This window comes from Vanessa tameamea, chromosome 2 (genome assembly GCF_037043105.1).
Source record: "Vanessa tameamea isolate UH-Manoa-2023 chromosome 2, ilVanTame1 primary haplotype, whole genome shotgun sequence".
Classification (NCBI taxonomy): domain Eukaryota; kingdom Metazoa; phylum Arthropoda; class Insecta; order Lepidoptera; family Nymphalidae; genus Vanessa; species Vanessa tameamea.
The window spans coordinates 1,645,730-1,659,099 of NC_087310.1; the positions used below are offsets into that span (position 1 = coordinate 1,645,730).

Below are 13,370 nucleotides of genomic sequence, written 5' to 3' on the forward strand. Positions count from 1 at the left end.
GTAGAATATGATCAGTGGGAGATGAGTAGTTTCTACCCAGGCGGGCTTGCACAAAGCATTACTACCGAGTTAAGTATTTATTTGTAATATGAAGATTAAATTGTGAGTTAATAAAATATATTCTGCCCTGGTGCACGTTACGTTCTGGAGATTGAAGCCAAGGTCGTATTACTTTATTATTTAATAAATAAATGGCGCGTTCCAACTAATTGAAATAATATATTTTTTGTTAATATAGGTTAATAATTAAAAAAAATCGAATAAAACATATTTTGATTAATTTGATGAGAACCAGAGATTTAAATGTGAATTTGTATGCACATATTTTATAGATTAACGGACAGTCGTAAACAATTATGAAACTAAACAGCTTACTATATTAATTTATTCAATATGTTTTTCAATTAAAACTGGAATTTAGTTTCATGAACTTAAATTTTATCGTTATTACATGATCAATAATGCACTGAACCGAGCTCTTAGCTATAGATAGGTTTTATATATTTAGGAATAAGAAAGTTAATAAGATTATTAAATAAAATATAAATAATAAGGAGGTAGCACTGCACCTGCCGTTCTAATAACTGCAGAGGGTATTTGGAAATGAGATCGCTTATTCCTTACTAGAAATAGCATTTTTAATATTGACTAGAACACCTGCTACTACTAATAGTCTCCGAGGCTTTTTTTATATATAATGCGGTATCTATCTGAATGTACGTAACACTTTATAATATTTGTATATCATATAGGGTAAAACCCCACATATTAAGCGTAGCCTAAATATATACATATATACTTTTAAATAAAAAAGTAAAAAGTTATGAAGTGGTCGTTAAAAAACGCTCGGCAGATAGGTAACATCGAAAATAATGGTTATCTGAAGAATATATAATGAAATGAAAAAAATTGAGATCCGTTAGTAAAATATATAAATATGTACCTATATAGCAACAAAGTATCCACTCAGAACCTACGCCGCATCATTCAGACTCCGGCTTAACATATTCAGTAGTATTTGCACGGCATACTAAAATGTTATGTTTTTCTTTTTAATATAATAATATCAACAATGTTGTAGATCATATTTTTTCCACTATTAAATCTCTCTTACTAACATTTTTCAATATAGGTTGTCATAGAGTTGTGTCCGATCAAAAAAAGTAGCCGTCTGAGCTGGTAGACATCTTACACCGAACGTAGAAGTTATAAGTTAATCACTACTATAACAAATATAAAGTGGCAAGTGAACCTATATTACTTAAAGCCACGCTCAACGCACCCACAAGTGAGCACGGTCACATGAGAGCGCCGTGCCGTTTGCGGTCGCGAGTCGATCTTACCCCTAAATGTGATGTGTATAAAGTGACTTAAATCATCTATTGGTCATAGACGTCTTACATCGATATAAACCTATTCTTAAAACAATATACGTACTATATTGAAGATGTTTTATAATGCGATTAGAAAAGTTCAACTTTGAAATTTGTTATAATTTGAGGCACAGGTGTGCTTGGCATATTACCTATAAAACTTTCAGAATTTGAGCTCGAAACCGGCCGAATGCCATCTATCTAGATGCGCTTTATGGCGGAGTTTAAAATAAAATGTCATTGTAGCAATAAATATGTGCCAACTATAGCAATACAACAAAATACCACTAAACACCTCAAACAAAAACAATATATAATATAAAATAAAATTAATTATAATGCTTATGAAAATATTCGAATTATTAAAAAAAAAATAACTAAATACTTAAAAACTAAAGAAAATTACTAATACAATTATTTTAATTACGAAATGAATGAAAGCGAATTAAAAAAAAACTGCAAATTTGTTTACGTCCGGTTTATAGCAGTGCATGCATTGGTGCAAGCTTTTTTGTAATATCACAACAATAATAAGTTGTAAAATAATTTGAATCGGTTCATTTTGCATATGTTGCTGGGTTCAATTTCACATGGAAATATTATGTTTAAAATTATTAATGTTTAAAATAATTAAATAAATGCGGTCAAGATTTATACAGTAACTATTTTTAAATCATATTTGTATATATTTAAACACTTAATGTTATTAATTCTTATGTTTATAAATAATTATCATTGATATAATCTTAACACTTATCATTTCTTTCGTTCGATTTTTAAATTTAAATATTCCAATGGAATTAACGAAACTTTTTAAAACATAAGAATAACTTTTGTCTTAAATGTATACTTTGTGTTTAAGCTTATAACATCAAAAACTATTACTTGTGTAGTTTATGGTATAGTATTTGATTATTTTATAGTTCGTAAAAACGTTGTAAATATGTACGTAACTTCTACTACTAATAATGTTTGTATTAGTCAAGTATAGGCAAGCAGCTTATCAGATAATCAATATTTAAAAAAACGGTAAAATATTTAGATATTCAGAAATTGATAATCAAACAATTGGCAGCCGGTTTGCATAAATACGAAGTATGTTTATTGCCGTTATGAAATGACTTATAGGTAGGTATGTTCAATATTTATTTGTTTGTGTAAATCGTCTGCTTCATGTTTATTTATGACTACAAATTATTGCACACCTCGAACACAAAAATGAACGTGCTCCACTGGCACTCTACGGCTCTCAACTATTTCACTGACTTTAACTTAAGTACACTCTTTGCACTCTAACACACTCAAATTGCTAAAATATTATAGGAATGTAAAATATAGGAAATTTTCCTGTTTCAAAATGTGAAAACACGATTCTTGAAAAACAAACCTTTTGAATACCACTCTCTAAATCGCTTCCATTAAATTTTATTATTTACTTTGTGGTTTGGCTTTGCACAAGCCCGTCTGAATAAGTACCAACTAAGCGTGACATATTCTACCGACAAACAGCAATACTTAGGTAATATTGTGGTCCGTTTTGAAGAGTGAATCTGTCAGATTAAATATAAGCACAATGGGCATAGCATTTCAGTAACCTCTTGTAATCAGATGACCTATGAAACCTTTACCTATTTAACATTAAAATTAAATTAGTAATTGCCGTGTCAATATTGGAATTTACATTTCTTCTTCATTCATTGTTAGTCTGACATGCTTTTTTCAAGCGGTATCTTATGAGCTTTACGAATTACGTACACAATTTAATAGTATAAATTAATGAAAAGTAACTTATAATAGCTACCTCGTTGAAATAAATTCTACCTACTGCCATTTGTCTATAAAATGCTGTGTAACAATTTACAAAGTGTAATACGTACATACATATATAAAACGTTTGAAGAGCTCATTCATTCAATCCAGGTGCGCGTTAGGTCGCGGAGTGTCAGCGTTGGGGTCAAGTGACAGGATTTTCGTGTTTATGTTGAATGTGATTTTATTGACTATAGATGACACTCGCTTTAGTTTTCTTTTAATTATTTTTTTATATACAATACATGTCTATATATCGCTTTGCTTATAAAAATTAGTTTGCTTAAAGAAAAAAAAACTTTTGAATCACCATGTTACACCATTGAAATAAATGTTAAACTGGTAACTTTTTCCGGTTAGAAATGTAGACTCTACCTAGTAGGACCTCCAAGAAACTCTTTTCTACCGATTTATATAGATTTAAAAATGTATTAATAGTCCAGGCTAAGAAATATCTACGGAGTTAATATTTCAAAATTTTTTCAAGTTAATATTTATTTAGTCGATATATTTGATAATCACACAACATGCCAAACACCAGAAATTAAACGTAACAACATTAAACTTAATGGATCGAGAAATGCTTACAAACATTAAATATTCTTGATTTAACTAATTGAATAAAATTATAATGTCTCATTAATCTTGTCTTTTTTCTTTGTACTTCGTATATTTAAACGTCGACAGAGATACTTGCCTGTAATCTCGACGATGTTATAAGATGTACGATTATGTAGCAGCCAAGTTTGACGTTACCTTAAATTATTCTGATCTCTATGAATATATATAATGTTACGAAGCTAATTTTCCTTGTCATTAAATTTTAGCTTAAACCGTGGTGATAAATGAGTTTCAGGGAAGCTTTTGTTAGGGAGTAAATATAATTTTCGACTTGTAAATGATGTTTGTTTTAAGGAAGTTGAGTTAATAAGGATATTCTTTCAAAATACATTGAAATGCTATAAAGTTGCTTGATACTCGTATGGAAGTGTGCTGAAATGATGATGTATTATAATGATGAAGATTGTATGCATTAAGTATCAGCTCTTTTGTAGTCGATACATTGATGCATGATGAAGGGTGAGCTTCGCTTTACCCGTATCATCGATCTTCTTGGGCGCCAGTCGAGTATGACTACATCGTTACCGGGCTGAGCTTTTTGTTTAGTTCTGACAATAGAAATGCAAATATACTTGATATTTTGATTAACTACTTCGGATGCTATAGCCGATGAGCAAAGGCTTAAGTCATTCATATTATTGTATGAAATTTGAATTAAAAAAATATATACAGAGCGACTGAGTTTTGGACTAAGTCGCGAGTTGTCAATATTTATTTATTATTGCAATCCAGTCTACAGATTATAAAGACATTATTTATGTGTAAGATACAGTACCCTAAATCAAATGTCAATATTTTAATAGTTTATATAATTGGTTATGAAATGTTTTAATTACTAAATATATAAACTGAACTAAAGAAACTACGGAACGCGACAAAAGTTACGCGCATAAAAGGCACAAATACGGACGTAAAAGCTCAACTTCGTCCGATCGACCCGTTCGAAGTGTTATTCTTTCCAGCACATCAAGAAAAATAAATATGCTCTTTATGGCTGTGGAACTAGACCAACAGGAGACGTGAAAGTATTTTTTTTCAATAAAGGAGAAGCTCAGTATATCGGCAGTATGGTTTTAGTCAGCAATAATCTATTTATATATTTGAAATTTTAATTTAATTAAAATTAAATTTAAGTCCTCACTTAAGTTAGTTAAATTAAGCGTTAAAATTTTGAAAATCTGTTTGTCATCTTAAGAATTCCTCCGACTATATCAAGTATTTTCTTTAACTTGCTACTTTTTTCTTACAGGGCCAATCTTCAGAAGGAATCCGACCCTTGCAGGTTCCTGGATATGTGGCAACCAACTAAAACCCCAATGACAGTTTTCGACTCGGGTCGGAGAGGCTACAGAATCATTTTTATAGGCGTGTCCGTTGCCGCTCCAGTGCCGTTTTCTGCGCATGGATTGCTCGTGACTCGGCGGAGCTGTCCTCGAGTCGACAAATCAACTTGGTGATATAAAATTTTAAGATAATTCAAATCTTTCCTTGCTATCATAATATGTTGTTATATTTTAGTTTTTGGTAAAAAACCATTGGAACTGGTAAAGTCGTTCGCGTTGTAATCATTTAATAAAAATACAATAATTTGTGACTCTAGAAGACTTGTTTTCAACTCTGCATATGCCTATGATACATAGGTATCATAGGCATATGCAGAGTTGAAAACAAAACATTGAATAAAATATTTTCAGAGAGTTCCATAAAATATTTTGTTGTTATCCCGAGGATTGTATACAAAAGATTGTTACTTGAAAGTATATAAACAGAGTGCTTAGGAGTGAGTTAATCAATACGACATCCTTTGTTGCCTTGATGGAGAGTGAAAATATACCTCAATCGAAATATTCTATATATATATTGATGCTGTTAAAGTTTTAAGCATCTTATCATACGGTCACAATTTTTTAAGTAATTATTGGTAATTTTGACCTCAGAAAACTCATTACATACAACATAAACGTTATAAAATAGCTATGGCACTTCCCCTAGAAGTTTTGGTCTATGAACTATCATCTTCATCACGCGCTATTTTTATGATCATATTTAATCATTATTATATATAAACAGTATATTATATTATTTTGAAAAAAATGTTTCTTATGCTGTTATTGAGTCAGGTGAAATTAATTTGTAGTCAATATTAACCTTTTTATTTAAGAAATTTCTATCTATCTAAATATATGTATGTGAAAAAATTGACTACAAAATAGATTAAATTGAAAGAGTAAAATACCATTCCATTGAGTCGAAATATTTTTATATTTTATTAAAAACGTAAGATTGGATTTGAATTGTTTGAACAACGTTAACAAAAATAATGAATAAAGTAAATTAAGAAATGCTCAAACAAAGACTGTTATTTAACTTTTGAATTGAACCCGGCAACAGGAGACATCTGTGTAAATATAAGTTTAACGTTGAGAACCTTACATCGAGCAAATATGTAAAATTGGATTTTTATTATATTTATTTTATGAATTAAATTTTAATTGCAATTTACCATTTTTAAGCGGTAACACCTTTTCGTAAGGCTCTTTTGACGGACAAAAATTTTAACCGACGGATAGTACCGATTACAATGGCATATATTAAAATTGTCAACTTCGACGTCGGAGGGCGTGCGGAACGCCCTACTAGTTATTGATCACGACACAGCAACTCATTAGAAACATTCGGAAAAATAATAAAAACAAATTAAAATCACTACATATATTAAAACAATGACCCCGACGCGTCCTTGTAACTGTTTGTCTCAACGCGATAAATCGAAAACTACCAAACGGGTTTTAATACGAATTCACGAGAAAGGCTTGAGTGTATAATTCATTAATATTTTGTTTAAATTGGCTGAAATGTGACGATGGTTGTTAAAATTGTACGGAAAAATCATGTCGAATCAGCTTTACTGACGTGCGCTGCATAGACTAATGAAACAAATAAACGTTTTACGTAGACCCTTATTATTCTTGTGCGAAGCAGGGACGCGCTTAATAATAATCGCTATAGTTTACTAGTTTCTCATTTTAAAATATTTTGATGAGGTTTGTTAGCACATAGCTAGTTATAATAAGGGCGCTGCAAAGCGCTAACATTATTTGGAGATTCTCTCTTTTACACACTCTTAGCTCCATGAGTTTATGTTTCCCAATCACCCACAGGACGTATCAAATGAATATTGTATTTGTAATGCATCTTATATAAAAAAATGTTTTGTTTGATAATTTATTTTCCATTCCTCTCAACTATTTTAGAAAATTACAATAAATGAACATTGATAGAAAAACAAAATATTCTTTATTTATGTAGACTCACAAGAGCACTTTTGAATCATCATGTTAAAGTGTTGAATTAAATGTAAAGCTACTACCGGTTTGGAAAGTAGATTCTACCGAGAAGATCTGGCAAGAAACTCAGTAGTTTCTAGCATTAACTATAATTACACACATGCCGCCAATTTAATCCTAGTGCCCTATTTTACTCAGTATTTATAAATAATGAGTGGAAAGGCTATCTGTTGGTTCACATTAGATAATGGTATGGTATGTGAATGGAATCTTAGAATTTATGACATGGTCTGACGTCTGTAATTACATTCGCTCACTCACTGTTCAAACTGAGATATGGCAACACAGAGCAGTTAAGCTAAGAGGTCTAGGAAAGCGAGCATGCAATCTTAGAATATAAATTCTAAAATACGCACGCATATTTAATTAATACTGAATATTGATATTTTTATTTTAATAATTTGACCATTTTGGTGGAACTTACGGAACGCAAGTATAAATTTTCATGTTTCGAAAATGTTTTTTTCTATTTGCACTTATTGATAACGTAACATGTCAATAGCTACAAAGTCACATTTTTTTTTTACTACAAACAGACGAGAAAAAGGTTTTGAACTGTTTTTACATTTTGATAAGACCAATAAAAACGGTCAATTATGATGTTTTGGTTAAAAAAACGTAAGGACTACCCTCTTCACCCTCTGATGCTAAAGAATCACGCTTCAATGAGCGGGGCATCGAGAAATGTGGTATACTAATTCCATGAAACCTTCATTTAACGCTCCTAGAGACAAAAGCAATATTTTCTATACGACTGCTTTAATTTTGAAACAAATCTTAAGTCGATAATATTTTTCTCAATAAGATGCGACGCAAAATTTACTTTTGCGAACATACATACATACTATTCAAAAAATAATAAACAGAAATTATTATTAATGTTTAAAAGATAATTTACTTTATATTTTATTAAATGCACGGAAATTCAGTCCTGCCGTGCTACATTTGTGAATAATATAAATCATATCACCTACATTAATAATTGTGAGGTTTATAATATGGTTTTAACTCATCGTGTATGGATAATTATTAAATATATAAATAAAAATATGGGAGATGATCGGGTACCTAATTCATAACACACTAATTACACGTCATATCATAACGCTTTGTTAGTATTATTTGATCCATATTGAATGTCCGATTACTTCATTGTAAATAAAAATATACTGCAATGAAAATAAATAATACACAATATACATAAAATTCCTTAACATGTTCTGAAATCAAATAGCGGAACATCTTTCTCGAAAGTTCAACAACTATTGGTTATCGTTAGTTTCAAATGTCTATAATATGCAACAGTCTAAGTACAGCCCACTGTTAAAAAAGGTTTAAAGATGATTTCACCTCTTTACTACAATGTGGTTGGTGTACATGTTACAGATTTTCTTTCGATTCCGATAGCGATTCCGGTTTCGGGGTGTTTTAATTAACCTCCGGGCACGATATATTTGACCACAAAAGCACGTGAAAAACATTGGTGCTTGTTCGAGTTTGAAACTGTAATCTTTGGTTGATTGCTCATGTTTCAAGTCACTGACTTTAAATTGAGTTTGAGGTACGTACATATTAACCGGTAAACGTCGATGTATAAGTAAATGACTGTACTCAGTAATAATAACAATTTAAACATATTGTAAAAATTTTACCTCCTTACTTTATTTTTAATAAAAAAAAGTTATAGTTTATATATGTGTTATTAAATATGTAAGATCTTTTTGATCAAAGTTTTCTTTAAGATAATAGGTATATATGTTTACAATGGAAGTCTGACCCAATTTTAAAATGTTATAAAATGACTTGGAGTGATACGCTATTTATACGCTTGTAACCCTTAATTACTATGATTATTATTGCCAAAGTCGCATATGACATTCTTACAATTCGCAATCAAGTTCAACTCCGCTTTTCGAGTTTCTTCTTACAGAATAGCTCCACAGGTGATCAATATTATATATGAACGCGTTCGTTAGCGTGGGTTACTTTCTTGCTTCATAAACTAAACATATAAATGTTTGGGTTCATTATTTCATCAAGTCTTAAATAGCACCTCATTAGTTATTAAGGGCTAAAAAATTTATAGCAGTATATTCTCTTTATAAGAAACATACGAAACAACATGTTGAATTACACTTTGAATTTATATATAGGATTCAGAGATAAGTGGGTGTTTGTTAAAATGTAATAGAAAAGGAAGGTCCTAACAAAATATTATATACGAAATAGAGAGTTGAAAAGTTGTAATGTTTTCTACTCCTATGTGTGTTTGTGCAATAAAATAGTTAACCTAAGTTAAATTATATTTCTAGGGCATATGCATAAGGGATTGGAAACTAGTTTCGTGCGAGTAGTAGAGATTTGAGTATATAATATATTTCGTATAATTAAACAACATAAGTTTTAAAGAGAATGAAATTACATTTAAATATTTTTTTATTTAAGTAATAATCATAAAATCCTACTTTGCTTTGAGAGTTTTGAAGTACTTTTAAAATAAAATAAATTATAATGTAATTTTTTTATATCTGTCATATACATAGTGATATACATGTATATACAATATGTATATATACATATATGTTAGGAAGGAAAAAGTAATATTAAAATTATGAACATAGATTAAGACATTTGCTAATTTATAATTTGGCTACAACTACTAGAAAGAAAAAAAAACATCTCTAGCAGAAACGAAAACCAAATTATGTTAATTTTTTAAATAATAAACAGTAAGGTCGGATGTTGAATAATGTAGTTTTTAATATTTTTCGATATTATGGCACGATGTATAGGATAAGTATATTTTAACGAAATATTGAAATACTTCCTTAATAAGACTATTTAATAAAAATGTTAACAAAAATTTTTTTCAATGACATTTGTTCAATAAATACGTTTTGACAATTTTTTTTTTTTTTTTAGTTTAATGGTTAGGTAGAGCTCGAAGAAAAGGCTCCAAGAGCGATAGGGATTTTAGTTATGAGTATAGTTTTTTGTTTAAGTACCAAACGAAAAGAAGATATTAGGGGAAGTCTAAGGATCTCAGGTCATCATCTAACTACGATAGCAAAAACAAACTTTGGAATTAGTTTTTTTTTTTGTAATAAAATAAGTCGAATAAAATAATTTCTCTACTCAATGTCTACTTTTCAAATAAAAACTTAATATATTGTAATATTACCTATGACGAATAGCATCTTCATGTACCCGAACACGCCTTGTTGATTTCATTTCACCTAAACATTTTATGCCAATCAATAGGAATGTTATTTTAAATTACAGAATGCAGCTATTAAATAAATTATTTATTTCATTCCGCCTGTATAGCTAAGTATAAATTCTTACGATATGATATATTTCTTTGTAAGGTTTTTATTGGCTGTTCGATAAGCATACCTACATATTATAATTTACAATTATTTTGACAGTACCCGTTATGTATTATCTGTTAGAATGAATGTGTACACATGAGTAAAGTATAAAGTATTTTTGTTCAGAGGAATGCAATCAAGGTTTTGACCGTGACTTGGATAATACTAATTGCTAGTTATACATTTCATTTTATTTCGTAGTGACCTTTATAGAAATATAAATTTGCATAGTCGCGGCGGCGCTTTGTATTCTTGCCGCCTTTCTTGTTATCATAGAATTGAATGCTAAAATCTGTTGAACCCAACACAACGTTAATGGTAAACTATCGATCCAAATATAGAAGGGCACTTTGTGCGCCATCGAGTGATATACTGTTAGGAATATATCATAAAAAGACAAAACAGTGCGACACAAAGGGCATGCTATATATTACCTAATTGTTTTATTTAATTTACCCAGCGATCTACCTAATTTAAAATATAATTGAAAAACATAATTTAGTAGTGAGAAATTAATACATCGAGCATTACTTTACATACCTTGAATTTCACAGCCAATCTAAACAACTGAAAACTGACATCCATAAATATTTACATTCCGGTCTTTAGACGTGAAATGCGTAATCGCGTGCGTTACGGGCTACGAGCAGAGCGCGTAGTCGTCAACAGTGTCAGGGCGGCGCGGCGCGGTGGCGACGAGCGCGCGGCGCGTGGCGAGCGGCTCTGGAGCGCCGGCATAATAGTTGCCGGTGTGCGTTAGCCGCAGCGCGCGGCGGGACTAGGGCGCGGGCTACGAGCGCCGACTGCCGAGTGCCGAGTGCCGAGTGACGCGGCGCCGCGCGCCGCCGCCGTCGTCCGCCCAGCGCGCCGCCCTCGTCCGCCCGCACACCTCTAATTCTAATTGCTGTCCATCTCCTACGATCCAGGTCATCGTGCCCCTATTCGAATTCTTTCCGCAACGAAAAACTCGTTTAAAATTTGAATATTCAATATGTGCTATTCCCGTTTCAATTTTTCTCAAGATTATATCTTACAAAAAGTATGCAATAATTTTCTTTTATGAAAAGTCAGTTCTCAGATACAATAGTAGGAAAACCCGATTTCCATAGCATTGTAACATTGTTATATTTTATGAGAATGTAAATATTCCATCAACTTTGAATTTACGCATAATATCAAATATTAGCTTAATGTGATTTGTATTTTAATATATTTAAATAAATACAGAACGTTAAGCATACATGAATATATACATGAATCGCATTTATAGGCTTAATAATGAAGTAAAAAATGCACGGTCTTATAATTTTACTTTTCACTGTGGGATCGATATTGTTTATTGGAATTGTTTAGTAGCTGTAGTGTCAGCCTATTAGTGTGCACAGATGACAGGCCTTGCCACTTCTAATGAGAGGGCTTCTAACCTTTGTAGCTCATTAGTTGGAATGCCAGTTTATAAAAGAATACATGCCTCAATGTTTAAGTTTATTTTTTTATCAGAAAAACAAAATCTGTTAATATTGTGTATTGAATTAAATATTACTTATTGCAAAATTCTGTGACAAAAACGTTACATGTTATCATATCATAATTATAAATATAGTTTTAAGTTACTACAATACAATACTCAGCAGTATTTCCATAGAAAAATGTCGTTGATAACAATAAAGCAATGATACTTTTAATAACTTTTGAGAACTTGAAATGAACACATAAAAATATTTAAGCAAATCAATTAAATTAACGATGAAAATGACGAAATTGTATTTGATATAAGCAGTGACGAAATGCATGTCTAGTATGTCGTGAGTAGTAAGAAAAACCTTATTAACATATAAGAATAAATTCCACGATTCGGAAAAAGCTAAACGTTTATAGCTTTTCCTTACATGTTGTTGAACATTCTCTTGTCGTTTATTGCTTGTTATCATTATGGTCAATCATGTGTATCAATTAACTAAACCACAGTACTTTTTCGTCCTAATGAGATTTTAATTGCAATCGTATTCATTTTTATTCATATTCCCAAGATATGTGCGATTTTATTATTATTAGTTTTTAATGGGAATAAATAGTGACTACATAAGGTCATAGGATCGAGAAAACCGCTGCCCACTCTACATTTTTTACGTTTAGGTATGAAGTTTGTTAGTTTATTAAGTTGCGACATTATGACTAAAATATTAGTTAATAAAGCTTTTTCACATATCAACAACATAGTTTTGTATGATATTAAACTATAATATAGTTAGGTATACTCCAGAAATCCTAAATAATATTATAAATGTAAAAGTGGATCACGTTTTAAATACTCAACCGATTGTCTTGAAATTTTGCATACAAGTTATATTTTGGTTCGACTTCATTTTTTAGAAGAGGTCATAGAGTACCCAATCCCGGGCCCATTCCCCTTACACGTGGGCGAAGACACAGGAAACTAGTTGTGATCGAATATCAAAATATTTGTTTATACACTATATTGTCATGTATTGAATTCAGCTTTATATAATTTAAGGAGAAAAAACTCTTCCATTTGAGTTGTGGCAATGTTTTAAAGGGTTTCGTTATTTGTTAAATTATTTTCATTTCATGAGTCCGCTATCCGAGACCGTGACCGAGACCGAAAATTTTCAAATTAAAATATGAATACAAAATTTCAATTATCTGCTTCATTTGTTTACGATTTTTTTCTGATAATAAGATTGTTATCATTTTCGAAGCATTTAGCGGTTTTATTTTTATTAAAAAAAAAAAGAAAACGCTTGCTCTATTAGTCAATTCATGTTTATTAATATAAAGATGAATCGTAATCGCTCCGATTTCACGTCAATATGGAGGTTTAATTTCTG

General features: G+C 30.7%; 1 protein-coding gene across 7 annotated transcripts in view; it reads right to left on the reverse strand.

Annotated features, from left to right (window-relative positions):
• LOC113398219 (potassium voltage-gated channel subfamily KQT member 1) overlaps positions 1 to 11,319 on the reverse strand; it is a 47,505-nt gene extending 36,186 nt beyond the window's left edge. For 6 of the 7 annotated variants that reach the window (XR_010310003.1, XM_026636847.2, XM_026636849.2 and 3 more), the window contains exons 1-2: positions 11,062 to 11,319; positions 10,332 to 10,386 (exon numbers count right to left, since the gene is read on the reverse strand). Coding sequence is in view for 5 of the 7 variants with exons in the window: in XM_026636847.2 (XP_026492632.1) it covers positions 10,332 to 10,381 (50 nt within the window). In the remaining 2 variants the exon portion in view is untranslated. The remainder of the gene's footprint in view (positions 1 to 10,331; positions 10,387 to 11,061) is intronic. The other variant, XM_026636845.2, reaches the window with a different exon arrangement.
• Between the last annotated feature and the right edge of the window lie 2,051 nt (positions 11,320 to 13,370).